At 34.2% G+C, this 27108-nt stretch overlaps 1 protein-coding gene across 3 annotated transcripts in view; it reads right to left on the reverse strand.

Annotated features, from left to right (window-relative positions):
* Window positions 1–27108, reverse strand: part of LOC106174393 (DNA-dependent protein kinase catalytic subunit) — a 46229-nt gene that overhangs the window by 17855 nt on the left and 1266 nt on the right. For 2 of the 3 annotated variants that reach the window (XM_087006764.1, XM_087006762.1), the window contains exons 3-59: window positions 25349–25661; window positions 24570–24646; window positions 24020–24112; window positions 23727–23801; window positions 23342–23450; window positions 22885–22997; window positions 22399–22498; window positions 22114–22259; window positions 21812–21904; window positions 21479–21538; window positions 21149–21244; window positions 20715–20797; window positions 20179–20263; window positions 19737–19905; window positions 19120–19283; window positions 18677–18811; window positions 17981–18114; window positions 17298–17381; window positions 16872–16947; window positions 16413–16526; window positions 16044–16163; window positions 15598–15757; window positions 15362–15471; window positions 14682–14874; window positions 14292–14503; window positions 14019–14126; window positions 13320–13418; window positions 12840–12967; window positions 12281–12478; window positions 12007–12131; window positions 11464–11539; window positions 10966–11150; window positions 10491–10635; window positions 10098–10176; window positions 9672–9794; window positions 9226–9317; window positions 8881–9067; window positions 8610–8711; window positions 8163–8392; window positions 7770–7911; window positions 7204–7296; window positions 6850–6914; window positions 6325–6427; window positions 5884–6011; window positions 5298–5505; window positions 4822–5000; window positions 4551–4719; window positions 4177–4242; window positions 3854–4030; window positions 3577–3630; window positions 3141–3269; window positions 2855–2974; window positions 2395–2535; window positions 2082–2233; window positions 1629–1760; window positions 929–1162; window positions 388–537 (exon numbers count right to left, since the gene is read on the reverse strand). In XM_087006764.1, coding sequence (XP_086862890.1) covers window positions 388–537; window positions 929–1162; window positions 1629–1760; window positions 2082–2233; window positions 2395–2535; window positions 2855–2974; window positions 3141–3269; window positions 3577–3630; window positions 3854–4030; window positions 4177–4242; window positions 4551–4719; window positions 4822–5000; window positions 5298–5505; window positions 5884–6011; window positions 6325–6427; window positions 6850–6914; window positions 7204–7296; window positions 7770–7911; window positions 8163–8392; window positions 8610–8711; window positions 8881–9067; window positions 9226–9317; window positions 9672–9794; window positions 10098–10176; window positions 10491–10635; window positions 10966–11150; window positions 11464–11539; window positions 12007–12131; window positions 12281–12478; window positions 12840–12967; window positions 13320–13418; window positions 14019–14126; window positions 14292–14503; window positions 14682–14874; window positions 15362–15471; window positions 15598–15757; window positions 16044–16163; window positions 16413–16526; window positions 16872–16947; window positions 17298–17381; window positions 17981–18114; window positions 18677–18811; window positions 19120–19283; window positions 19737–19905; window positions 20179–20263; window positions 20715–20797; window positions 21149–21244; window positions 21479–21538; window positions 21812–21904; window positions 22114–22259; window positions 22399–22498; window positions 22885–22997; window positions 23342–23450; window positions 23727–23801; window positions 24020–24112; window positions 24570–24646; window positions 25349–25496 — 7268 coding nt within the window. In that variant the 5' untranslated portion in view covers window positions 25497–25661. Of the gene's footprint in view, window positions 1–387; window positions 538–928; window positions 1163–1628; window positions 1761–2081; window positions 2234–2394; window positions 2536–2854; window positions 2975–3140; window positions 3270–3576; window positions 3631–3853; window positions 4031–4176; window positions 4243–4550; window positions 4720–4821; window positions 5001–5297; window positions 5506–5883; window positions 6012–6324; window positions 6428–6849; window positions 6915–7203; window positions 7297–7769; window positions 7912–8162; window positions 8393–8609; window positions 8712–8880; window positions 9068–9225; window positions 9318–9671; window positions 9795–10097; window positions 10177–10490; window positions 10636–10965; window positions 11151–11463; window positions 11540–12006; window positions 12132–12280; window positions 12479–12839; window positions 12968–13319; window positions 13419–14018; window positions 14127–14291; window positions 14504–14681; window positions 14875–15361; window positions 15472–15597; window positions 15758–16043; window positions 16164–16396; window positions 16527–16871; window positions 16948–17297; window positions 17382–17980; window positions 18115–18676; window positions 18812–19119; window positions 19284–19736; window positions 19906–20178; window positions 20264–20714; window positions 20798–21148; window positions 21245–21478; window positions 21539–21811; window positions 21905–22113; window positions 22260–22398; window positions 22499–22884; window positions 22998–23341; window positions 23451–23726; window positions 23802–24019; window positions 24113–24569; window positions 24647–25348; window positions 25662–27108 lie in introns of those variants that run through there. The other variant, XM_087006765.1, reaches the window with a different exon arrangement.

Genomic DNA, 27108 nt, shown 5'->3' on the forward strand with positions numbered 1-27108 from the left:
CAAGACAACAAACAAGAATTTTATTAAAACAACCCCTAAAAAAGAACCCCAAAATGCCACTTTTTATTAAACCAACCCACAAGGCAATAAACTAGAAGAACATTTTACAAATTCAACCCATTCACAGAGGTAGAAACTCAAGACCTCTAACACGGAAGCTAAAGACCCTTCCTAACATCCTCTAATATTCAATCCTGTTTCTCAATTCTAAAATTTATCCATATAAATCAATTAACTCCCTTAACTCTAATTTCCACTTTAAAAGGGGGGAAATCCTCAGAGGGGGGATAATATCCATTCCTGCATGAACAAAACCATAAAAATCAAACACCCTAATAATATCATAAAATAGGTAATAATACACATATATTCCTTATTGTGTGATACCTGTGAGTGAGCATAGTAAGCAGCCCCTTATTCTTCAGCTCTATGAAAGCATTCTCCATGTTCTGGACCCTGGAACTGATCACCTCAAGACAATGTCTCTTGTATTCTCCATGAAGACGAGGAAGCATAAACAGCAACTTGTTCATAAATCTGTAAATTCAAGTGCTACTATTAGTTACATCCCGAATATACTTTTCTATCATCTTTTGTATAGGCTCCATAAAGCTTTAACTTGCATAAGATGTGGCAGGATCAACAATTTGCAACATATTTTGTCAAGAGGTTGACCAAATTAAAGCACAAATTCATTCTACATGTATTTTCATGCATCCACTTACAATTAGTTCATCTGAACTGAATCCTCAAAAATTAAGGGAAGGGATGAGACATAAATATACCTCTCAGTCAATACACATGCAAGCATACTCATGTGCACACACACACCCACACATGCACAAAAAGTCAAACACAAAAGTACTTCTCTTCTCCCCAAAACCCATACAAGTATACATAAACATGTAAGTATCATTACACAACACACCTTTCTGCAATTGGTTTATGGTGTAGATGCATCTTGTATACACACAGCATGTAAGTGTCTGGATTGGATTGCTGGAGAGAGGAGAGCACAGAATGCAGGTGGTTGACATATTCCTCCTTGAAATCTTTATCATGCTGGTCCAGGTCCTGCAGACACATGCCCACTACTTCTGCAGCAGCAGCTGAACTTGTTTTCCAATAGCTGCCCATATTGGATGCCAAGGCTTTGTAAAACCTTAAAATATTGTAAAAGTGAAATTATTTCAGATAATCAAATTTCTCAGACAATACTGTAAAAGAAACTTTTTTTCATTTTTTATTTTCAAATTAAGTGACTGATGTTGGTGCAAGTATGCCTGAAACGTGCTGAAAAGTAGAGAGAGATTGTTATAATCTCAAAATCAGAGTCTATATACCATCTAAATCTGCCCCAGCATCAGCAAACAGCCCCTCAGGACCATAACTTTGCAACTGGGCTTAGAAGATTTAACTTAATTTTAGGAGCACATTTGAGGAATAACAGAAGCCTATGACCACAGGTCTGAGAGTATATCCTTAGACCCTTAGTCATAAAACATTATAATTCATATGCATGGAGTATTGAATGTGCTGAAATTAGTCTTGAAGATGGAAGCTGCTCTGACAACATCAAGTTGGAGGATATTAAACACGCATACATCAATAGATAATTTAAACCTTACTTTTCCCTGTCAACCTCAGAAGTATAAGAGTAAGCTGGCAGTTTATTGGCCAGAAATACTCCAACCATCTGCACGCCTGCTGTGTTGGTTTTGCTCTTGGGGTCACGGTCACTGAAGTTGTCATAGATGGTTCTGAAATAAATAAAGATACTGATATGTATTCCGATATCAGTTATACAAATATTTTAAAGTTCTAGTCAACACTGTTACTTCTTTTCTGCCATTCAGAATCTGCTAACATAATAAAAACAAACATAAATGCATGAGTTTTCAATGGTTCTTGTTTGGCGATCAGTCAAAGCACAGATTTTATTAAGTGCATCAGGTTTTTAAGACTTCAAAAACACAAGGGATATAATTTACTTCAAATCATCTGCCACAGCATTTCATATGATTGGACTTTTTGAAATTCATCCCATATTGAGTTTTTATAAAGAAGGAGAAACTGTTTACTTTGTTGGCATATCAAATCTGCCCTTCCAGCACTCCACCAAGGTTTTCAGAAGCTCAAGGTTTCTTCTGAATATCTGCCTGGTGTCATGGTTAACATTCCTCACTACAAACTCAACAAGCCGGCTTGCCATAGCCCTGTCAATTGCAGTGTCCTAGAATTACATACATATAATTTACCCTTGCATACACATGGTGGATGTGTGCTCATATCCCATGTGTGAGTCATATTTTAGACCATTCACATTTTTTATAATCAACAAGTATATAATTATTCAGGTCATCATGGTCTAACCCCAATCTTCACCTTTCTTACCTGTGGTACAGCCACACTAGACCAGGATAATACAGTGACCATAATATCCACAACAAAATAGTTCAGGCCTTCATCCGGCATATCCCTCACTATCAGCTGGACCAGTGGACCCAGCCAAAACTTTGCATATGTTGCAAATACCTATAATAAATCATGTGAAAATTGGCCATAGATTAAAACAACAGGTGAATGGGATTTAAAGAGAAAAATTCATATCCCGAAGCATAGGCAGGCATAGATTACTGAAAAAAAAATGTTGACAGTCACATTGTTAGAATCTAGAATATTGTGTCATAGTATAAATTAGTATTTTCTCCAGAAATAAACAATTACCAGTTTAAAAATCATACTATTTCACACAGCAAAATTAAATTCTAGCTTTAGCAAATACTTTGCAACACATCTGATATTTGGGATAGAAAATTAAAAGAAAAATTAATTTTTTTTTTTAATTGCTTACTTTTTCTGCATTGAGAATCAACTTTGCAATGAACAGTTTGACATTAATGTGTGTGGTGGTAGAGTTCATCTTGTCACGCAGATACTTCATCCAGGGAGGTACATCTGGAGGACTGGACACCTGCAGTGGATGTAGAGAAAGGGTTACAAAAACAAGAGGACAAAACACAAAGTTGCCAACTCTTTGCAATTCCTCATATTATGTGCATTTAAAGCACTGTTTTTAAGGGATTTAAAGTTTTTGATATTATCTTAATTTATCATATAATAATTATTTATGAACCTACCACATCTGGTGTGATCTTGTTCCTTTGCATGTGTTTCAGCAATGCAGTCATGGCAGTCATACATTCATGTTGATTCAGCTCATCCATTTCTATCTCTTCATAGTCTGCTTCTGCAGGCACTGCTGCTTCCTGCAGGTACACAACTAGGTCATTTTTATGTCAAGGAAAACAAGTTCTGTAACTGACTAATAAAATAATGTAAAAGGGTCATATATATATATATAATAATAAACATGGTTAGTTGGTCAGACTATTTGAGGCTGACAATTCATTTTTAATAAAAAAAAATACACTATATGTCAGGATTATATAATTTGTACTTCAGGAAAAAGTATGACAATGCTCTTTTGACACCACTTACTTTGAAAAAAAAGAGACAGACAGACACAGATCTTTGAACAATCCCATATACGTGGGAGAGTGATCACATACATACCTCAGATACTGCCCTCTGTCTTGTTCTAGGTGGCACAGGCTCACTCCTCTCCCCCTGAAAAACAAGGCAAAAAATGGAGAATCACAAATTTTTAGGCTTTTTAATATATTATTATAAATGGATTAGTACATAATATATAAATCAGTGCACAACATAACCGATTTCAAACTGGAGAAGCATAAGTCCACCATACAACATTAGCATCCTTAAATGGAGTAACAAAAAAGAAACACTATAAATCAATAAATTGTAAAAATACATAATAGAAAAGACTTACCTGTAATGATCCAGAGTAGTCATAAGCAGAGACGTCCTCACTGAGACTACTGTCAGCAAGGTACTGGGAGGCCAGGTAATGGACAGAAGACTCTGGGGAATCCTGGGAATTCCCATCCCCCTGGGCTCCTGCTTCACTTCTGATTGACACAAACCTCTTCTTGCGCTGTGGCAAAGACTGATAACAGGGAAAATGATAACTTTTTCACAATCTTTTTCTGTCAACAGAGATACCAGCATCAAAACTAAAGTACATAAAATATAACTGATATAATTTTGACTTGAATTAATTCTTCTACATACTTCACAGTTGTGCGTACTTACCGTAATCTCTATTTCAAATAAGTACTTTCTGTTTTGGTCCACTATGTTGTCCAAAAGAAAATCACCCTGAAAAAATCATTCAAAAGACTCAATCACAAAGAATGTATATAACCAGTTACTGAATATGAGATACATACAAATATCAAAAATACAAAATCTGACAAAAGACTCAGGCAAATAGTTTAAACATGGTTAAATATCATAATAAATATCATAATAAACAACAAAGCATCACAATAAATGGCAAATTAAAAATGAAAAAAAATGTATGTACTTTGTATATCATTCAGTTTAGCCACATGTACATTATTCTGTGTGTGCCTTTTTTTGTAGAATTTGAATTTATTTGACAACATTTAATACGCCAGGAATACCTTAGCAAGATCCTCTTTGAAGAGAAGTCCAGTGTAAAACTTCATTTCAGTCTGAGTGCAGGTGATAATGGCCATGAGAGCATTGTAAGCTGCACAGTGGTACTGTCTCCTCAGTTCAGGAAGCCTCTTTTCTCCTCTCACATCCTCCTTTTTAGCCTCATGTGCTGCCCTGATGGGAAAAAACTAACACTGGTGTCCAATATCCCTTGACCAAAGAGAAGTATAATAAAACTTAAGAAATTAAATACTTAATTATACCATTATAGCTTACTTGGTAACTGCTGTTGTCATCTCCTTCCCAGTTTCAACCTTTCCACCACAATATTTCAGATTGATCTTTGAATTTTTGCTGTTCACCTCCTCTTTGGGGAAGCTGGAGTACATGACTTCCACCAGTTCAAAGCAGCAAAGTTTTAATGTGAGCTGTCTTTCTATTTCACTCTCTGAACTCTGAAAAAGAGGACATCTTTATGAAAGGTAGTTATGTGTGCCAGCAGTGTAAATGGCAATTTACAATTGAGAAAATAGTCATTTTTCTGTCTTCTATCTACATACTTACTACATGTTTGGTGGGTTAGCAAAGTGTGTTTTTGTGCGTGCGTGCGTGCATGTGTGTGTGCAAGCATAGGTGTGTGCACGCATGGTGCATGTTTGCATTTGTAAGCAAGAAATAGAGAAAAGGAATAATTTAATTTAAATTTGTTTAATATTTTTCAGATATTTTCACAGAACACTTCTCTAGCCTACCTTGGACAGTTTTGCACTCAGAGTATCTGTGATGAATTTGATGTGGTCCACATAGAACTCACTAAGAGAAGACTGGTGACACAATCTCAACAGTGGTACACACACACGGCTTAATGTTGAACGACGGATTTCATTGGGAAATAAACCTTCTTTGGTAAATATATTGAAGGGAACATCTAGAGCAGCCTTCTGATGGCCTGTAGGAAGCCTGCAATGAGAAATATAATAAATGCTAAAGTAATTTTAACTAAATCTTATCAAAATTTCATAAATAACAGGAAATTCTTTGAAAATTCATAAAACACTTGTAATTTCTAAAAACCAAGATAAATGGGAAGATAAGGACAGGTTTAAGAGTATTACAAAACTGGATTTCTACTAAAGTCAACTGAAATTGATGATATGCTTTTCAAATACTTCTTGTAAAATTTTCAGTAAGGATGGAAGACTGTCAATCAAGATGAACAACTGACATCCTTGACATAAAGTTGCTGGGATATCATTTAAAAAATTTCACCAAATGGAAAACAAAAACATGAAACCTCTTAGCAGCCATACTTAAACCAAGTTCTTTTATTCCTTTTACCTTCTGATGAAAGTCACAAGGGACTCTTGCATTCTGTCTTCATAGACATGATTCTTTTCCCTGCACATAATGCTGATCAATAGCTCCAACAACATCAGACTGCCTGATAGCTCCAGTGCAGATAAAATCTGCAAAAATACATTTTCTTTACTATATCTGTGACAAATAAAAAAGATGTTTAATCATCACTTACCTAAAACTAATATCTATAGTAAATATTTTGGTTTGAATGTACAGGTACCAAATTAAAACATGATTTCAAAATTAAAATTTCAACCTTTTCAAATACCCAGCTTTATTATTCACCAAATTTGAACCTAACAATACATGGTGGTTTTACATTTGGGTGCATTGACTCCAGAGCTTTTGAAAGAGCTGAAGTCAGGTGCACAATAACAGGTACCCAAACTGGCCCAATGTGACTGAAAGATCTTGAATTACTTTGCTCAGAGCCATGATATATTCTTGATATTTGGGGCTGCCCACTGCATATTCAGAACTCCTCAGAGGGAAGTGGTCTGCAACGATTCTGTCCAAACAAGCTCTGCAGAAGTGAAAAATTAATTTATTACATTAGAAGCTTTTTTACAGTTGGTAAACACAAATACTTAAACCAAAGCTATCAAACTTTAAAATCTTTTCATAGATGATAACCAGATAATAATGCTTTCGAAAATTTATGAATTTCAAAATAATTGTTTTATCACTATCATTGATTATTTAGTGCATAAATTCCTGGTCATATTTTTGTAAAAATTGTGTAAGAATCACAGTAAAGTTCACAAACATACACTACAAAGGAGTTTTAAGAATTCTCTGGGCAATAGAAATATCCAATACAATGTAATATGAGTTTTTAAATCAAGAGTTACAACTATTAAATCATTTCAACACGAAAGATTAACACTTCATAAAATAATAAATGTCAGATGATGATGATTATTATTATTATTATTAAGCACTTACTTGAGTTGCTGTGTTTCTTTTTCTGGCAATTTGGCAAAGAACACAAGAAGATCAAGGACTTTGCACTGAAACAGTAAGAAGAGATCCATTCTTTTTCATATTTCAAAGAATAAGAAAATTAGAATTTCAGGGAAATTTAACAGAGCCTTTTGCACAGTGTGTCTTCAAAAAGAAAGTCAGAATTTTCATCAAAACCACTTTCATTTTTAATTATAAAAAATTAATTTTTCAAAACTGGCTTTGGAATGTTGTGACTTAGCAAAAACTGAACAACGCATGTCTTTGGATAGGCTTTAGCTTACTTCTCTAACAGAACAGTGGACATGAATTTCTTATCAATTTAATACAACTTACCTTAAAAAGCAGTGAGCTCTTGGTGTCAGTTAGCATACTCTGGTACATGGAGAACACACAGGAGAAAGATGGGTGTGTGGGATCTGAGACTACCTTGAGTTGGTGAAAAATAATATAACTGAATCATTTATTTTGGTTATTTATTTATTTATTTATTTATTTATTTATTTATTTATTTATTTATTTTTGTTAAATTAATTATCAAATATATACAAACAACTCAAATAATCTTATAATCCAAATTTTGACTTTCTTCTTTGATAAAAGTTCCCCCTCATGGTTTCTTAGTTAGTGTTTAACAAAAATAAATAATAAATAATAATTATAATATAATGTAAACTCACAGCAACCAATTTTCAGTTAAAAAAACAAACACTAGATACAGATTCCAAGCATACTGGTATTTGCACAATTAAAACAAAGCATAGTAGCTGACATTATTGTTTCTGATTGTTGCACCAATAAATGAATCAGCCTAACAGACAGATAGTCAAAACCTTGTAGAGCTTGTGCAGAGATTTCACTTGTGTTTAGCTCTTTACACTTGTGTTATAATTCTTTTATACCTTGCCATTGATTAGAAGCATCTTTCTCAGCAAGTTCAGTGCAGACATTTTGACTTCCTGTGGACTGTCAGGGGCCCACCATTGCTGTAACTGTAACTGTGACCAGCAAGACAGTACCACATCCACCACAGTCTTGCCTTCTCTGTAATTATATATAAATTCATCTTGATAGAAATTTCGTGAAATCACATTCTCATCATCTTTGTAAAGCAGCATGTTTATAAGTAATTTTGAAATTATTTCCATGACACAAAACATAAAAAACATTTAGACAAAAAAAAATTCTGAATGAATTGAAAAAGAGGCATTCAAATTGGGCATTTGATTAGAATGATGAGTTTTCTACCCAAATACTTTGCCTTTAAAAATGCCACTCTTGACTCTCTGACTTACCCCCCTCTAAGCTGCCTGTCCCTGCTAATTTGTTCCAACAAACTGGACAGGATACTGGACACAACACTGGACTCTTTGGATGCATAGTTTACCAACTCTGGGATGAAATATTTGGCTTCTTTCATCAGATACAAATTAATGGTACTTTGAAACATTGCATAGAAATTCTGTGAACTGTTTTGATTTTTGGTTTTGGTCTTGCTCAATATGGCACCAAGAATCTGGGCTCGCTGCAAGAGGGAAATGAAAACTACAAATATCACGTAAAAGGTGTGTGGTCAAATGGAAAATATATATCGATAGTTACTTTATTTTAGTCAATAACAACATATTCTGATTTTATATAGAATATAATTCAAACTTGAAAAGAACTTAAAGTTAATATCCTGATTTGTACATAAATTCATCATGAAACTGGGTCAACGTATCATCCATGTATATTCTAACCTTATCTGTCATGCTACAAGCAAGCTCCAACAGCTTCCTGGACAGCTCCAGTGTGGAAGGGCTACATTCCAGCAACCTGAACTGATCCTCTTCTGAAACTGCCTGTCATTGAATAATTAATACACGAGCATTTAAATTTAGATCCACTTGCACATGCAGCCATTTGCATATTTCTGCCCATTCAAGTATAAATAATATTTTCTCTTGAAAACTTTCATCATAAATTATGATTGAGAATAATCATTTAAACCAATAAAGGAACACACATTACCTGAAACAAAGTCTGTAATAAATTGTTTGAAACATTTTCTGCTGAATGTCCTCCATCTTTAAGAGCTGGCAGAAGAAAATCTGTCTTGTGCAACAGCTGATATCCTGCCACCAGGTGGCTATCTGTCATGTGGTCTTCACTTGGACCAGACAGTATGTGTGGCAATTTCTTCAGAAGGTTGTAAGAGCTGGACAAATGGATAATTACAATTATTTGATATGTTCTGGATCTGTATTTGTTACTACTGTAAAAAAAAAAACACATTTACCAAGACTAATGACAACAAGAGACCTACTAGTGCAATCAACTACATTAGAGCTGATGATGAGAATTTGGTTTACTCACCCCGAGTCTAATTTAGACTTCAAAGTCCTCCTAAACATGTCTAATGCCTTGGGAGGAAGGTAGCGGCTGAATATTCTCAGAACCTGTTCCATCTTCAATAAATATAGATATTTTTAGATTTAATATACAAGAAGTAAATAATTTTTCTTAAGTGTAAATCTACTACAAATGAGAGGCCCAGAACCAGTTCAAATTAAATTAAGTTTTAAAATTTATAGTATTAAGTCACTGCAAGAGTAAATGAAAATTAAAAACTCATGAAATTTGTTGGCATAATGAAAAAAGAGAAGACATTTTTATGGAAATGCTTCATCTTATGACAACAATTTTTTTTTTCATTTTGTATATGCTAACTTTTTCTCAAAAAAATTAATTAAAAAGTTATTGACAAGTCTAACAATGATACAGTTAATCTACAAGCTATAAGAGCTATGAATGTGACTGACCTGTTCTGGCAATTTCATCATCACCTCCACATCCCCCATGTTGAACCCCAGGGCACTTGGATTCAATACACAATCACAGATCAATATCCAAAGGTCTGGGCACCATATGTTACTGGGAACCACCTGTGAGAAAAGAACCACACTATTTAATTCAACATTTCATTTCAACAATTTTAAAGATCACATTGAAAATAAACAGGCAGGTCAACCTACAAATATGGATTATGCCCACTTCCAAAAATACAAGGGATGAGAAAAGCAGGGAACAATAATTGTTAAATTCATGATAATCTATTTCATAGTCAGTGAGGAGTTAATATTATATACATATAACCTTAAGATTTCTAAATCAATTTAAAGATATTTCTTATTCCTGTAGATAGGGTAAAAGGTTAAAAAATAGCTTTGATTGCCTATTTCACAAACCTGTTCCAAATGACTCCCAGATTTTGAGATGGTGCTACACAGGAAATCCAACAAATGGACTATCACTGTACATTTAGACCTGAAATGAATATCATAAAATCAAGTGTCTGTGATAAATGTATGATATTTTCAACAAATCACAGTGAATGAGTGAAGTAGAGATCCCTCAATGCAATACAAAAACCCACCAAAAAAATACAAAACAAGATATTTTTCAGAACTATTTGAAAAAGCACTTTCCTGAAGAGAACATTGCAAATGAGAGAAGGGAGGTAGTTGCCAGAGACAAAGTCTACATGTTTTGTTCATGTACAAAATTTTAAAAAATTCTAGGTGTTTTTAAATACTTAAACATTTTTTGTCATCTTTATGGGATCAGTTCAGTTACTGTACCTATTGTACTCCTCTACTTCCCATGGTGTAAAAATTTTTCTGTCCAATCCTTTGGTAAACAAGTCTGCAGCCGCCTCTATGTCCTTCAAGGCCAGACTGGAGAGGAAATGACTTAGCACAAGGTAAATACAGGACGAATGCCCACCTGTAGAAAGCCAATGACAACATATTCTACTCAATTTGAATAATATGTAAATGTTGGTTATGATAAATTTATACAATTAGTTACTGCAAAATCATGCTGATAATGTGTATTTACACAAGGTAATATGTACATTTTTGTGTCAAGGTAATATGTACATTTTTGAGTCATGGTGAAATGTTTCTAATAAGCACACTATAACAACAATTACTGACTAAATTGATGATTAAACTTGTAAAAGAAAATGAACCAGGACAGGAACAATAGGATATACTATTGCAGTGAATAGCATAGCCATGTAATGACCATGCACACAAAATAGCGGCAACCTACCTGTGAAAACATCTTCTGGTCTCAGTAGGTTAGTATCAAAGGTCCATTTGTAGCATTCCAGGGCAGCCAGCACCATGTCATACCAGAGAACTGCATTCTTCACTGTAAACTGCTCCCCTATATCTCCCAGTGTATGGCACATCTTCAGGGTAAACCTGGTCCCTCCTAATCTGTAAGCTTCAAACCTGAAATAATATATTATTCAAAACGAATAGTACATAGTTTGTTAAGTAAGTGTATCATCTACTAGGATATAACATTACAAGTCTTTAGTATAAAGCATATATATAAATCAAATCTATCTAAAATTACTGGGTTGCTTCACAATAAGGTATTTGAAATACTTTAGGTTTTGTATAGGACTCGCTGTGAAATCTTTTAATCTGTGAAGTCAGATTCACAATTTTGGGATTAAGTCACAACAGTTATGAACAACAAAGATCAGCTCACTCCACTAGATGTCAGATGGTAAGGAGATTCCATACAATACAATTCTACCTCTCCATAAAGTACTGGGGTCCACCACTTTCCATTTTCAAAAACTTTTGGAAAAAACCTTGGACGCTCTGAAATTCTGAAAAAGATCATTTAAATATTTTTTAAAATATTATTTTGATTTTACAAATTTTCAGGTTATTTGGATTCAACATAAACAATCCTAAATTTTAAACACCACAATACAAATGAAATAAATACTTGCCTACAAATTCATATTTCTACAACAAAATGTCAGGGTGCCACCTGAACCATTACTTTAAGACCAAAAGTTGATCCTAAATTAAAAGCAAAAAAAATTCAAATTGCCTTCTTTGATGTAAAATGAATCAGCAGTTGCAGTAATCCAATAAAATAAAAAAAAACAACAAAAATTTAAACCAACAAATATTTCATTTCAGTTGACTAGCTACAGAGTTTATCCTCAATTTTTGGTCATAAAATAAGACCGACTTTTGATCTCAATTTCTTTAAAAAATCAAAACCCTAGTCCATTATGCCATATAAGTGACATCTCCTAGTTTGTCAGTCTTTCATTAATATTACCTGGGACACAGGGAGCCAGCTTGTACACCAGCATCATAGAAGAGTGCCTGCATTCTGTTTGTGGTCGTCCACATTGCCTCAGCAACCAGCGCACACAAATATCTAAAGTAGCTTTGTTCCAGGTTCTAAAAAAAATCATCAAATACAGAAGGACAGAATCAAATTCTACTTCAAATTCTACTCATTTGAAATCTATAGCCAAAATCCAAAATGACAAATTAAAAATTTCATTAGATTCAAAATAGCACTTTTATTGAGAAGATTATATACATACTTGGGTTTTCTCCTGATTTTACTGTCTTTGCAGAGTAGAGCTGCTTTGTTCACTATGATTCTTTCAAGGTGGTTCAACACTTGGACACCCTGTTCTTGTGTTCCTAAAGACTTGTCGTCATGGTGTGCCATGGCCAAACTCTCAATGAAAGTCTCTAGGATTTCAAAGGTGAAGATGTCAAGAAGCACCTCATCTTCTCTAAAAGAGAAAGGATAATATGTTGAATCAAATATATTAATGACATATCAAACATATAACAAATGCATATTGACTAACTGCCAAGAATGAGAATATTTTTAATAGGTATGATATAAGTATAATTTTTTGCTTAATGGAAGTTTTATCTTAACAAGACAATGGATAAAAGTATGCTTTCCTCCAAAATACTACTTTTGTATATAACCACTTTTGACCTGAAAAACTACTATTAGGACAGAAAAACTGAGTGCAGAAAGAAATTTTACAAATTTCTTTAACATTGACCGAATGTAAATGGTCCAATTCTCAATTAATTCAAAAGTATTGAGCATACATGGTATCTTTCATGAAGGTGTCTCACCTGAACACTCTGTAGATGTGGTTGAAGGCCAATGCTGCCCCAAGTCTCCTGAATGGACTAGGGTGCAGAGCAAAACTGTAGATACGCTTGAAGATAGACTTAGGAATGTGAGGGTTTTTACGCAGTTGCTGAAAAAAAAAAGAAAAATTATTCTAATAGCGTGAACTTGGGAATATCAGGTTTTTTTACTCAGTTACTAAAAAGAAAAAAAATCAAATAATCTTTCTTGCACTATAAAGTCCATGTTAAAGTGGCACACATTAATCTTTCATATTAACAAAATTATCTTCATGCTTTTATTGAACATAACATACAACACTATCTTGACATGCAGAGACTTGACATAATTTCTCAATTTTTTCCTTTCTGTGATGGAATAGCATTTTATAATCAATGGACTGAATCTTTTTACAAATTCAATATAATGAAGTAATCTTTCCCTCTTTTCTTAAATGTCATTTTAGTATTTTGAAAACTTACAGCAGGTGATGTTTGTTTCAATGCCCATTTGAGGAATTCTTCAATACATCTGGCACAGAAATCTCTCAGAGATGCATTGCTGGGATCAATAAGCCCCTCCTGAAAACAGAAATGGATTTCAAAAAGGTATAGTTTCCCCAATCAACACATGTAATCTCATTCCCGTAAAGTGTTTTGACAGACATCATGAGAAAATATTGGAAAACAATAACTCTGATTTCAGCTGATTATTGATAAGTGTGATAAGCAAAGCTCCTAAAATTATCAATTAATAGCAAAATTTATGTAGAATTTGATGGTTCATTACCATCTTGTAACACATTTCAATGGAATGAAATTTTATGCACAGTTTGTAAAACGTTAGAAAGTTCCCAGCCCTGGAAGCCTTCCAGATGCTAGTATTTAATGCACACTAAAATCAGGGCATTCAACACCGCACCTGGGTCACATTTCATGTTCACTTTTAGAGCAAGGAAAGCAGAAATGTTTAGTTATTAGGAGCACATATCAGTTAAACTGTACTTGGAGTCTTCTAATATACAAAGATAAAATGTCAGGACTTAACTATTTACTCAAAACAAATTAATACTAGATTTAGCCTTATTACTGTGCTCCTGGTTAGGGATTCTGCCCCCCTTGCTTTAAAGCAGTTTTCATTTCATTTAAAATTAGTTTTTCATTTATGAGTTGTTCACTTACCATGACAGCATTAAGCAAAGCTGCTGTTTCTGGATTTTCAAAGACTTTGCTTCTTGTAAACCAGTGAATGAGTTGCATGGTGAGTGGTTCAAACAGCTGCCTAGCAACCTGCAAGTCGACAACGAGTGATATACTGAGATTCATCTTATATGCCTCAATTATCAACAGTTTACAGAAATCAAGTATAAAGGAAAACTATCCCCAACATATTAAGAAAACACAAATCAGCAATGGCATTCTTTTCAACAGAATGAACATTCATTTTTTTCTCACCAGTTCCACATCACAAGCTAGTTGCAGCATAGCAGGAAAGACATTCCTATACAGTCCATCTAGAGGATGACGGCCTTGCTGACCCTCTGGTTGCTGGACACTGCGACCAAGCATGTACAACACCATCGAGTGGAACAGCTCACAGGCGGCTACTTTGGTCTGGCGGTCACTGGACAGAGTGGCCAGCTCAACCACCCGTGGCAAAAAGGGATCTGCAATGATATATAGAGGTTTAAACTAACAGAGCAATATATCACAAAATGACTATTTCAAACTGACTATTTCATATCTATTTTACAGTTTGTTGAAAAAAGGTTTTGTCACAAAAACCTGCAAAAGAGAAACATCAGAGAGTTATATAAAGTGGTTGATTTTGATACAAGAACGTACCTAGGTACAATGCTGCTTTTACATCCATGAATGGCATATCAAATTTGAGGTGTTTCTCTTGGTCCCAGGCTACAGCTATTTTGGCAATGTCCTCAGATGTACACTGAACCATGGCAGCATTGGTGGCACCACCTAAGTTCCCTAGAAACTTCACTATTCTCTGCTTCAGCAATTCTAACTGGGAACTTTCTTCCTGAAATATCGTGGTTATGTCTTATATGATTCCTTCTAAGCAATTAATTCATACAGAACCCTCAATCTCCATGAAACATAACAGCAAAATGCTGTCTTTTTTATAAACAATTAAGCAATATATTATCTGTTTATATACTAAACCTGCTCATTTCTGAAGTATGTTAGCACAACCCATACATTGATTTTAATTTAAGATTATGGAATATAAAGAAGACAAATACTAAGTATTGCCAATGTTATGATGACAATCATAAAATATTTCTAAGACAACTCATTTTTGTGAATATTCTGCACATAATTATAAAAAAAGTTTGCTGGCCAATACTTCTTTCTTCAACAGCCTGACAATGATGTTAGAAATCAAGATATATATCATGAAAAAATCTGACTAACAATAAAACCACCTATTAACAAAAACAAAACAGAAAATGCATGTTCTTCGAAGTCAATTTTTAATGCAGGGAATGTGAAAATGAACCTGCTACCTTTGCAACTGCTGGCTTCAATAACTTTATAGGCAAGCCTTTCTTTCTGCTATAGCTATGGCCCTTTGGTTCCATGATTAGTGTTGAGGGGGAATTCGTTTCATTTCCAGCTGAAATGTAAAAATATATAGATAAAAATCATATAATAAAAATAATATCCAAAGATTTCTTAAATCTCACATTGATATGCTGTTCAATACACAGACTTATTTGTTACAACACACATACACACACACCTTGTTCAGACTGTAACTTGAGAAAGTCATCCAGACAGGGCAGGATGTCCTGGTAATGTGGCTGCAGCAGGTGGTTAGGGATGCTGTCCCTCCAGAACTCAATGGCCTCCATCCCTTCTACAGCAAGAGGCTGGTAACTGAGCCCCAGCTTGAAGGTGATCTAAAGAGCATGGCAGAGGCAGCGAGTGAAAAAACTGCATGGGTACCAAAAAATAATACTAATATAACATATATAAACAAAAAATAATACTAATATAAAGTCAACAAAAAGCTTATTTCATTATCCTATTCACAGCAGTCAAAAGGTGGTTGGAAAAAACTGTCAAGATGGTGAAAAGGTCACACTTAATCTGACAAAGACAGCAACAATTTTTTTTTTGCAATTTAGAAATGAGTAAAATTTAAAATGAGACTTGTCACTATAAATAAAACACCTGGGTTTTTACCTTCAGTGCTGGTACAATGGTGGGAAGATCTGCTATTACCAGCTCTGGAGGCAGGGCCAGAATGAAAGACAAACAGGAGGCCAGCAGGTCATCCTTGTACTGCTTTATTCTCACTAGAACCTGCAAATTGTAGCAGTTTGATGTATTAAAATTAAAATATATTTCACCTTTTTGTACCTGATAAAAAACCTGGTAGTTATTTCATTGGAAAACAATGTGAATTAAAATAGAGAATATATCACAAATGAAATTAGTGAAATATATTACAATTAAATCTACAATTTTTAACACAAATTGATTATTCATAAACAGATGGAAAATATGTAGCAAAATAGTGAATACAACCAACTGACATGTAACATGAATAACCTCTTTAGTAAATTTTGAAAAAAGCAAAAAAGCTGTCTCTCTATCAGTCCCTATTTTTTCTTCTACAATCATAGAGTTCTCTCCTCCATCTTGATCCCTGCTCAGGCTGATGTCCTGTCAAAGAAAAATACTGGAGAATACTAACGTAAATATAACATGCTTCCCAAATAAATTAATATTAAAACATAAACTTTTAAAAATATAAAGAGAGCTATAATTTATTTTTCAGAGTATACAGAATAAAGGATCATTTTTAAACAAAAGGATCTTAAGAGAGAGGAATGCAGCGCTTCTCCATATATGTACCACCAGCCAAAATGGCAAACAAGTATAGAAATCTCGTTATGACTACGAGCCTGCTGGTAGGCAACACTATGACATTATTTGTAAAGTAAAACATCTGGTTTTCCATTTCATAATTGGACCTGAATAAATCTGATGTGCTGAAAAGATATTTACCTTAAAGTATGCCGTTTTTCGAGTAGCATGCATACAAATAGCCAGCAACTTGTAGAAGCCACTGACGAGAGGATACCTAAGAAAGTTTATCATCATACAAGTAGGAATCTGGTATGTGAGATGAACATTTTTGAAATATGTTTTCTATTCAAATAAACATTTCAGTCATTTAAATGACAACCAAAATGCAGTGCAATTTTATCCAAAATATTGAACAAGATGGACAGTACTTATGTACACAGAATAGTAAAAATATCTTAGCCATTAAAAATCATGAAAAGGACACAAGAAAACCCCTTACTGTCATGACATTCAACTTTCTTTCGTGCAAATTCAGAATAAGATAAAAAGTTCAGTGTTACTGAGGCTATCTAATTTAAAGGTAATTAAATTTCAGGAGAAACACAGATATAAACAAGTACTAACTTCGTTGACATCACAATGAGTTGATGTCCAAAAGTGAAAACCCATCTTTTAAACAAGGCACAGTACTGGTCTGTGTGGAGGTCTCTGAAATGTTTAACACAGATATATACCTAGTTTGTATACACATAAATTTCCATGATTCTATTTCTGAGTTAACAACATCACAAGCAAAAATATTACATCATTGCTCACACCACCCACTAAGTGAACCAGCACTGGTAGCAAAAACCCAATGAATAGGGCAAAACATCCATCTTTATAACAACACTGTATATTCAGCAGTAGAATAACAAAAATTTGAACAATCTACATTAACATATGTTCAACAAAGAAATTTCAGCTACTGATAACTGAAAATATGTTGGCTACATTTAAAATACACTTAACCAACAATATTGGACTGGTCCAATGTTAGCAATAAAAGGATATTTGTTAAAAAGGTGCACCAAAGTAAAGTAAAAGTAAATTTAAAGTAAAAGTTATTCTTGATAAGAATGACTTTTATGGTTACCAAAAGTCATTATTTTGGCTTTCACATTAATACTGTAATAACTTTTTAAAATGCAAATTCATTCAAATTATAATTATATCTTTTAGAGATGTTATAATAAACTAAATCAAGATTCAACTTATGACATGAAGTGGCTGTGGTGTTTAAATAACTAAAAAGATTTCAATCTTACCTGCTAAAATCAACTAGATTGATAAAGACTTGAAAATCTTTGGGTTTTGAAGCCTGAAGGCCAGATACAGGGTCAGAAGAAGCTAAAAATGGTGTTACTGGACGACCTTTATCAGCAGTGCCAGCACTGTCACCCTGAAAAGTGTTCAATCTAGAGCTAAAAACATGCATGTAATTTACCTTAAACTCAACAAATGAATGGATGAGCAATATTTGAACCAAAAGATTTCTATCATCTTTAGAATACTTTAAAACCATTAACCTGTTGAACTTCTCACAAAAATATCCTTCAAATATGTTTTATCAGTTCTTTTCATTGAGAATAGGTTGAGCCAAATATATTTTTTATTAATTGCTTTTTCATTTTCTGTACAAATATTGCTTCATGGATAGTTATTCAATGACCTTAAAAGGAAGTTAATTGTCTCTGAGACATAACAACTACATGTAATAAGAAAAATTCAAGACAACAAAAAAAAAACTACAATCAATCCCTTTAAAATTCCATTCTAATATATGAAAAGATTTCTTTAATTGGTTTTCCAACCGCAACTAAAATTCTATGTCTGATCCCGGAACTGTCAGTTACCAATTTGGTGCCATTAAGAAAAAGTGATTTTATGAAAAATCCTTCTGCATACAAGACTTATCAAATAATTTATTAAGGGGATATCATAGAAAAGCAAATGTTTGCTACCTGGTCTGTATCCTCACTCCCCCTGACTGAAGTCAAATCCAATTTGCTTAGAATCTTCAATGTAGATCTGACCAGTTCATCATAGATTGCTTGAGTCAAGGCAGATTTCTCCTCAGGGGTAAGTTTTGAGTGAACCTACAATATACAAAAAGACATTTTATTTCAAGCATGGCAGTGTGCTCCTTTAGAAATATTCAGAACTATGGATCTACATTTTCATAAGCAGAAAATGTAACAAAACCAAGAGTTGCCAATACAAAATATTTTTAATTTTTCAACACAGTGGGGCAAAAATAAAAACATGCTGTGATGCTTTAAGGTACAAAAGCTTATATCAAATTATCAATTAAAATAAATTTCTCCTGCTCTGGGTGCAACAGATATGTTATGGAGATTAAAGTTGCCCCCCCTCCCCCAACACACAATAATAAAAAATAACACACTTTTAAATGTGAACTCCCTAACAGCATATTCCAAAAATCAAGATGGTCCTTGTAGGTTATCTTTTTTTCTGATTCCATCTGCATCTCCATGTCCACTTCTGCCTCTACTTCACCCAAATCTGTGGCCACTGGGTGCGAACATGTCCTAATTAAGCCTTGATAAACTGAAATTAATGAATTAATGAATTTATTCAGTTATTTATTTAAGAAAATATATGCAGAATGAAAGGGGAATTTGTAAGTTGCTACTAGATCACTCTCACAATGAGTTAATTAATAAGCTTAATCAAAATCAAAACAAGCACATACACTAACATGGATACACATAATTTGTAGATACGCTTAACGTTTATGTTACTCTAATATTTGTCTTACTTTATGTTTTCAAACATATTGTTCATAATCATTATTTCTGCGGTGCATTTGCTTACAATAAAATTATTATTATTCTTATTATTCATAACAGAATTTGCTTCTTTTAGAATGCATTTGATAAAGTTTGAAGAGCAAACAAATATATCAAAACACAAACTAATACTACAGCACGACTCTTCACAGATCATTTGCAATACGCCAAAGAAATGACAACAAAAGTCTTAAAATGTCTTCAAACCCACCTACTCTTCCAAGAAATATTCTCAGAGTTGGTCCTTTAGAAATGAGTGCATGGAAGATTCCAAGAATGGACTGGACAGCATCAAGTTTCCTCTTTTTGTATAAACTAGGAAAATGTTCTGTCAGACATACAACCAGTTTCTCCAAAGAAACAAGGAAAGTATCCGAAACCTAAATGCACAAAGAAAAATGACACATTTCATATGTATTTTTTCTATATCATATATTTCTCATCCCACTGTAAAATATTACAGAGACAAAACAGATGAGAGGACAACAACAACAACATTTTAATATTAATATTAAAATATTCAAAAACTACTGATTAAAATTAACTATCAATTAATATTAAAAATAAAATATTCAAAACTATTGATTAAAATGGTTCTGAAAGATGAGGGTGCTTTCTTTATCTTTTCTGAAGCATATAACTGTGAAACTAACCTCCTCCATTTGTTCAACAATTCTGGCCAAGGACTCTATGAAACTGGGAAGATTGTACACATTGTCCACTTTCAATTCATTTTTGCTGTAAAACAAATATCAAAATACTGAGCTGAAGCCATAAGCTCTTAAAAACACATAAAGGCATACAATGCACATTCATACAGCAAAAATACAATTGATATTCCTAGAAATGCTAACTTTTGTAACCAAGGTACACAATATTCATAACTGTTAAGAAAAGTACAATCTATGAAGCTCTTTTTGAGTTCTAAATTTAAAAAAAAATGCCATCATGAATGAAATTCATCAGTCCCTACTTCCATTACAAGAGAGATGTATAAATGTCTTATGCACACCAATTGTATGTTTTTATTTTTTGCATAGCAAAAACAAACATGTCTGTAGATTTTAAAACACTGGTTAATCTCATAAACAAGATTGCAGGGAGATATACGCAGAAGAAAAGAATGAGATATAAACCAAAGACACCACGATTTTTACAGGGGATGAAAATAAGTGTCTTGTTTATTTACCTGAAAAATATTTGCTCACTTCTCTGCATCATCTCATTGAACATGTACTTCACATCTTCTGCTGTCATGTGAAACTTACAGGGCTAAAATTTAAACAATCTTTATCTATATTGAAAAACATACATTCATTATGTCCAGATTCTTACTTTCTGATATCCTCTTGATCACAGACTAAAGCACATTTTATGCTGGTAGTAGATACAACTTCATTTACAAAACAAAGGCCCATTGAATTTAACTGAAATCTAAATTTTGTGTTATTTAAAGGAGGGGTCCTCTTCTAGTCATCAAAATAAAAAGTCAGCAGTCACGTGAGACACTAGTGATCAATTATAGGTCTCAGGATGAGAAGCCAGCTTTGTACTACATTGTAACGAAACACCATATGTCAACCACTACATTCTGTGAATCGAGTAGAAAGATTTGATTCTTACTGCTGCAAATGCTCCATATCCTTTGACAGCTGAGGCAATCTCATTTTGCTTAGCATGGGGGTTGTCCAGTGTTTCTCTAAACTGACGGATGAAAAACTGAAAAGAAACAATGGGCACAATACAATCCAGACACTAGCAATCAAGTTATTTTGAACTCCTGTAAATTTAAGAAAGTTTTCAAAACTTAGATACAATCCATTACAAATAAATATATGCAAGTGCTATATACTGCAATGCTGTAAGAATTAAGGTATAACACCTGCAGTGACCTTCAACATCAAAATGGCATTGGTTGAATTGTAAAATTTAGGAAGAAAAATGTGAACATACTGCAAATGCAGCTCTATCTGGATGTCCTTCCTCTGCTTTGGTTGCAAGCATCTCAGCCATCTGAAACAGAACCGTTATTCTGTAACATAATTTCTGTAGTAGTCTCTCTCTCTCTCCTGAAAATGACTGTCCACACAGCCCATTATAATCTTAAAAAATCAATTCTTATGAAAATACAATGTAAACAGGAAACTTTGAGCCCACTTTCTGTGTGGATTTGTCATATTATTAATTCACTTTCTACAGTTTCTAAGATTATTAGTTTAATGTCTGTGAAGGTTGTCATGCTCCAAGATCGTTTCTTCTCTGCTGATGATATAAACACGATACTACCTGTTTAAAGAATGCCTCCAAAGCCTCCATACCCAGGGAAGATACATCTTTGTTGTTGTGTTGGCTCCAAGCTAGCAGAACAGAATACAGCCTCTAAATAAACAAAAAGAAAACAAATCGCATATAGATGCAGAATATACCCGATTACTGGCATATGAAATATCTGTTTCTAAACTTAAATAGAATTCCACAAGACTTAACCTTTAGAAGGATTACGCAATATTTTAACATGGATGATAGTTGTGGTTAAGTGTCATTCTCTAGAATTTCTATATTAAAATTCATTTTTATCTAATTCATACCTCATGATTTTCATAAATAAACTGGCTGAACTGAGATGCATGCCTCTTTAGAAGAGTGAGGGCTGCCCTCGTCAAATCATATCTAGCTGTTTCTTCCAGATTGAGAGCCATACGAGTACATTTAAAGATATCATAGGAATGTTTTCCTGAAAAAAAATCAATAATCATCTTATTAACTTAATGGTAATATATAACAACTGAATGAGACAAAAATGTTTAAATTTATAGACTTTCACAATTCAATATTTGATTTTAGATATTTAATTAGGCAGTTATGCTAAATACCTTCTTCTGCAGACTGTGTGAAATTGGTCAAAATGCTAGACAATGCCTCCAAGCAACCTGTCATCACTGGGATCTCAGGCTTGCCTGTCTTTTTGTTCATCTAAAAAAACATACTCGGTATTACATACATTGTACCCAATAATGTGATGAACAAGTTTTAATTATAGGGAATGAAAAGCCAGACATATGGATATACATTCCTGATTAATATTCATTTTCCAATTTATTTCAGTCCCTACTGCATATTTCAAAGTTACTGTGCATGCTTAAGAATTTTGAAAAACTTTTAAATTGAACTTCCTAATTTAAGATCAAAATTGCAACTTCAGCCAGAAAATTACTTACTACTCACCAAATTCATCTATTCTAAAAAAACTTTAGACATAAATATGTGTATCAAGTCCAAGTTTGGAAATGGGGGTAAATGGTCAGTATGTTTAGTCATATAAAGAGACAATAAAACAGTGCACAGCTACTAGTACTTGCCTCTGCCTGTAAAGTCCGGACACAGAGATCAGTAAGCCGCTCGGCATAATTCACCATGCCTTCAGGGTAGACTTCAGCAAATATCCCAAGCAATTTATACAGTTCACGTTTCACTGAAAAATGAAAACTATCATGAACAAATTGAATGAATCATACATAAATCCTTGAATTTGGGGAAATTAATCCCCAGGAAGAAAATAAATAACTAACTGTAACTGGATTGTTAGGAAAATCTGTCATTGTAGCATCACTGAAGTATGTGTTGCAATATACCTCTGAGTTTAGCATTGAAAATTTCAGAAAATAGCTTAGCAGACCAATTTGTCTGTAAAAATATCTGAAATACCTTATCTTCAATCAAATTTATGACTGGCAGTGTTCAAGTTTGTTGAAATAGGTTAAATCATCTAGTTATGTAGATAAAATAAATTTAATCCCAGAGTGAGTGCATGCTTACCTGATGCCTGGTGTTTTGTTTTTCTGGACAATTCCATAAAGAAAAGCTCTATCATTTCCCTCATATTCAATTCTTCACTCATTTGGGAGCCCTCTGTCAGTTCTAGCAACTAATAAAAACATTCTACATAACAATTTTGACATTAAACAAGCAAAAAATAGTAAATCTGGTATTCATTAAGTCATTTAACAAAATCAGGAGAGGATAAAGCAAAATTCAACAACCAATGGTCAATATCAAGCTAAATACATCACTCTATATTAACAAAAATATATTCTCATCACAAGTCAAATTTACTTAAGAAACTATTCATCACTGCAACACATAGGTAGTAAAACCTCCAAGATATATGTTTATTAGCACATTGCTTTCATGCCATACTAACTTTGATCAATACAGGAATGACAACTTTCTTGACTGCAGCTTTTTCCTCACGAATAAAGAGGGTTATGCATACATCCTAAAAACAATTTGAAAAGAATTTTAAAATGGGTGTTGATGAAGAAGTACATGAAACTGCATGATGCATTTTTCACTTTTTCTTTAATACTAACCTTTTTATCTTATTTCTACTTATTACTTGAATAATTTTTTCCAAGTTTTTTGGGGAACTTTATATAATTCTGTTTTCAAGTATTGAAACTACTGAGAAATGAAAACTAGTAGTGAATCAAATACCTTGATGTCTACAGCATATGGCAGAACCTTTTTCTCAGCTCTCTCCATAAACAAACACAGGGTTTCAAGAATTGCTGTCTTTGTACTGTCATACTGGAAAGTGAAAGTAATTGAAAGTGAAAGTAATTGAAATTTTTATATAATAAGCAAAGATTATGATCTTATATATCTGAGAATTTGAGGTCTGATATAAAATTATTTTGACCGTCGGATCGATGACATCACCTTCAAACATACTTTGATACTGACCATGCATGCAATAGACTTAAACTTTTGGTCCATATATACCATTTTGCAGACCTGAGAAAGGTGATATCTATCTCGACTGCACCACGGTCAAGGTCATTCTGACCTTAGGTAAAGTCAATAATTATACCACTTTTCATAAGTACAGTGCATCTGCACACCATGCTAAAACATGTACTACTACTTCTTCAACAGTATTTGTTCTGGATTTCAGCCAAAATATACTCATTGGGCCACATCTTTACACCATTATGTGTAACTGGTTCTTTGTAAGTTTGTGACAGACTTCAACATGGTACTGTACCTCAGCCTGCTTCACAACTTTCTTCGCAAATGAAACTAGGCCTGTATCCTTGTTGAACAAAAGTGACGAGCAGTAATCTGTAAGAAAAGCCAAAAGTAAAATAAATTACTGAAAAAAAACATGTTAAATAAAAGAGTTCGGCTCTTATCCTTAAATACCATTTTATTTTACAACAGGGGGGTTTGAGACCTTAGGTACAATGTAGGAGATGGAATTGATCACTGGGAAAGAGGATCTGAGTGTGAGTGTGTATTCACTGAAAAGATGGGGAGGAATATAGTTTATTCACTGGGAAAGATGGAGAGGATCTGGAGTGTATATTCACTGGGAAAGATATAGAGTATCTTGGATGCATATTTACTGGGAAAAATGGAGAGGATGTAGAGTGTACATTCACTGGGAAAGATGGAGAGGGTCTGGGGTGTATATTCATTGAGAAATATGGAGAGGATCTGGGGTGTATTGACTGCCACTGGGGTTATTCACTGTGAGAAAAAATTAGGAGGATCTGTTTCCACCCACACTGATCTGATGCACTGTGCACCCCACGTTACATTCCGCCAATTTTTAGAATTGAATTTATACAAATGAAAGCATGGAAATATACCCATGATGAAAGCACTCAGTAAACCGTTTAGTCTCGTGATATCTTTACTGACAAAGTATGAAACAGATTTATTATGAATGCCGTATAATCTACACTCAGACTACGTGACTAGTGCAAGTATAGTTTAGCCTCTAATACGTTCACTACGAGCACGATAAGGAAGTTCGCTCACCTGTCTCTCTGTCCGACGTTTCCTTCAGACACAGGTTTGCTATATCCCTGACCAGTTCGAATGTTTTCCTCCCTCCTCGTGCATCTTCTTCTTCTCCACCGACGCAGGAATGTAGGGTGCAAAGCAAATCTTGCAAATTACCAGCCATTACTTCCTACTGTATTATCTTTCACATGTTTGGTCTGTGGGCACGCACCGGCAGGCGGGTTTGTCGACCGATATGTAAACACAGACTGTAGAATATCCCGCTAGAGGGCACCTTGGTCATATCATACCCAAGCAGTCTGTTCTTTTTTCATGTCTCTCTCGCGGACTAATTCAAGTTTTAGTATGAAATGAACAAACATATATAGGTTTCGAAAAGAAACGAAAGAAAGAAAATGAAGGATAGCAAAGTAAAGAAAAGGACTTAATTCAATATCGACTCTCCACATGAAACTGTACTGTAGGGCCAGCTTGGTACTCAGATTGATCAATGAGTTATACTGTTATAACTCCTTGGATTGATCAAATACACATCAAAAGGAGACAAGAAAAGGAAAGCTATTGCTAATGGATACTTCACAAAATTACTGTAACCCATATTAACCTGTTCGTGCAGTATATTATTATTATTATTATTATTATTATTATTATTATTATTATTATTATTTATTGCTATAATTTTTTAGCGGCAGAGGTTTCCCACCCAGCTAACACAAAACGTTTTGATAACGTTACCACAGGAATTCATATTATATATTGCTTAGACCATCAGCAAACATAAAACAATTTGCAAAACTAGCATGACCACATACTAACTTGTTTTAAATACGTTCCCACGTACAATATGCAAGCAGTGGTCTTGATTAGTCGGCAGTCATGGTCGACTATCGCTGTTGGGCCGCAAGTGTGCATCTTGTAACGCTGTTTGAACTACTAACACCTTAATTGCGGTTAATTACAATATTGAGGTTGGGGTAAGTCGGCAACTACAGTGGTGCGGATTTTCCAACCCTTAATTAATTCCGACTGTTGTATGGTACGTACCCGAATTAACCGACGTGGTGAAAAGCTTTCATAAATTATAATAGTGAATATCACCACTATCAGGGGCGGATCCAAGATTATTTGAAGGTGGGATCCGCGGATGCAAAGCCGACCCCCCCCCCCAACCCAACCACTTGACGTGGGGTTAGGATCCTGTCCATATACAGGTTCACAAAATCTGACGATATGTCCAAATAGAAAAGGTGGGATGAGTCCATGCTGTCAGAAGAGGTGTCAGGGATTCCATAAGCGGGTGTCAGGTGGGGCGAGTCTATGCCTTAAAAGGGGGTGTCAAGTGGGGCGAGTCCATTCCTATGTAGGGGTGTCAGGTGGCGCGAGTCCATTCCACTGGAGGGGTGTCAGGTGGGGTGAGCCCATTCCATTCAAGGGGTGTCAGGTAGGGCGAGTCTATTCCAATGGAGGGGTGTCAGGTAGGTCGAGTCCATTTCATTGGAGGGGTGTCAGATGGGTCAAATCCATTGTTAAACGTTTACAACTATTTCAATTTTACATATATCTGTATCTACCACAGACAGCTGTCAGTCCCCAAAGCATTAATGAAAACAATATTTACAGATCAGATTTAGCTGGTTCAATATTAAAGTCCCCAAATACGAAATAGTGTTTCTCATTACCCATCCCATTACTTCTATCTTTATCAAAAAATCATAACAAAATTAAGAAAGGCCGAATTACAAAAATATTTATTCAATTTTCATATAATAAATGTA

The sequence above is a fragment of the Lingula anatina genome, chromosome 2 (assembly GCF_051362555.1).
Source record: "Lingula anatina isolate TDL-2025a chromosome 2, LinAna3.0, whole genome shotgun sequence".
NCBI lineage: Eukaryota > Metazoa > Brachiopoda > Lingulata > Lingulida > Lingulidae > Lingula > Lingula anatina.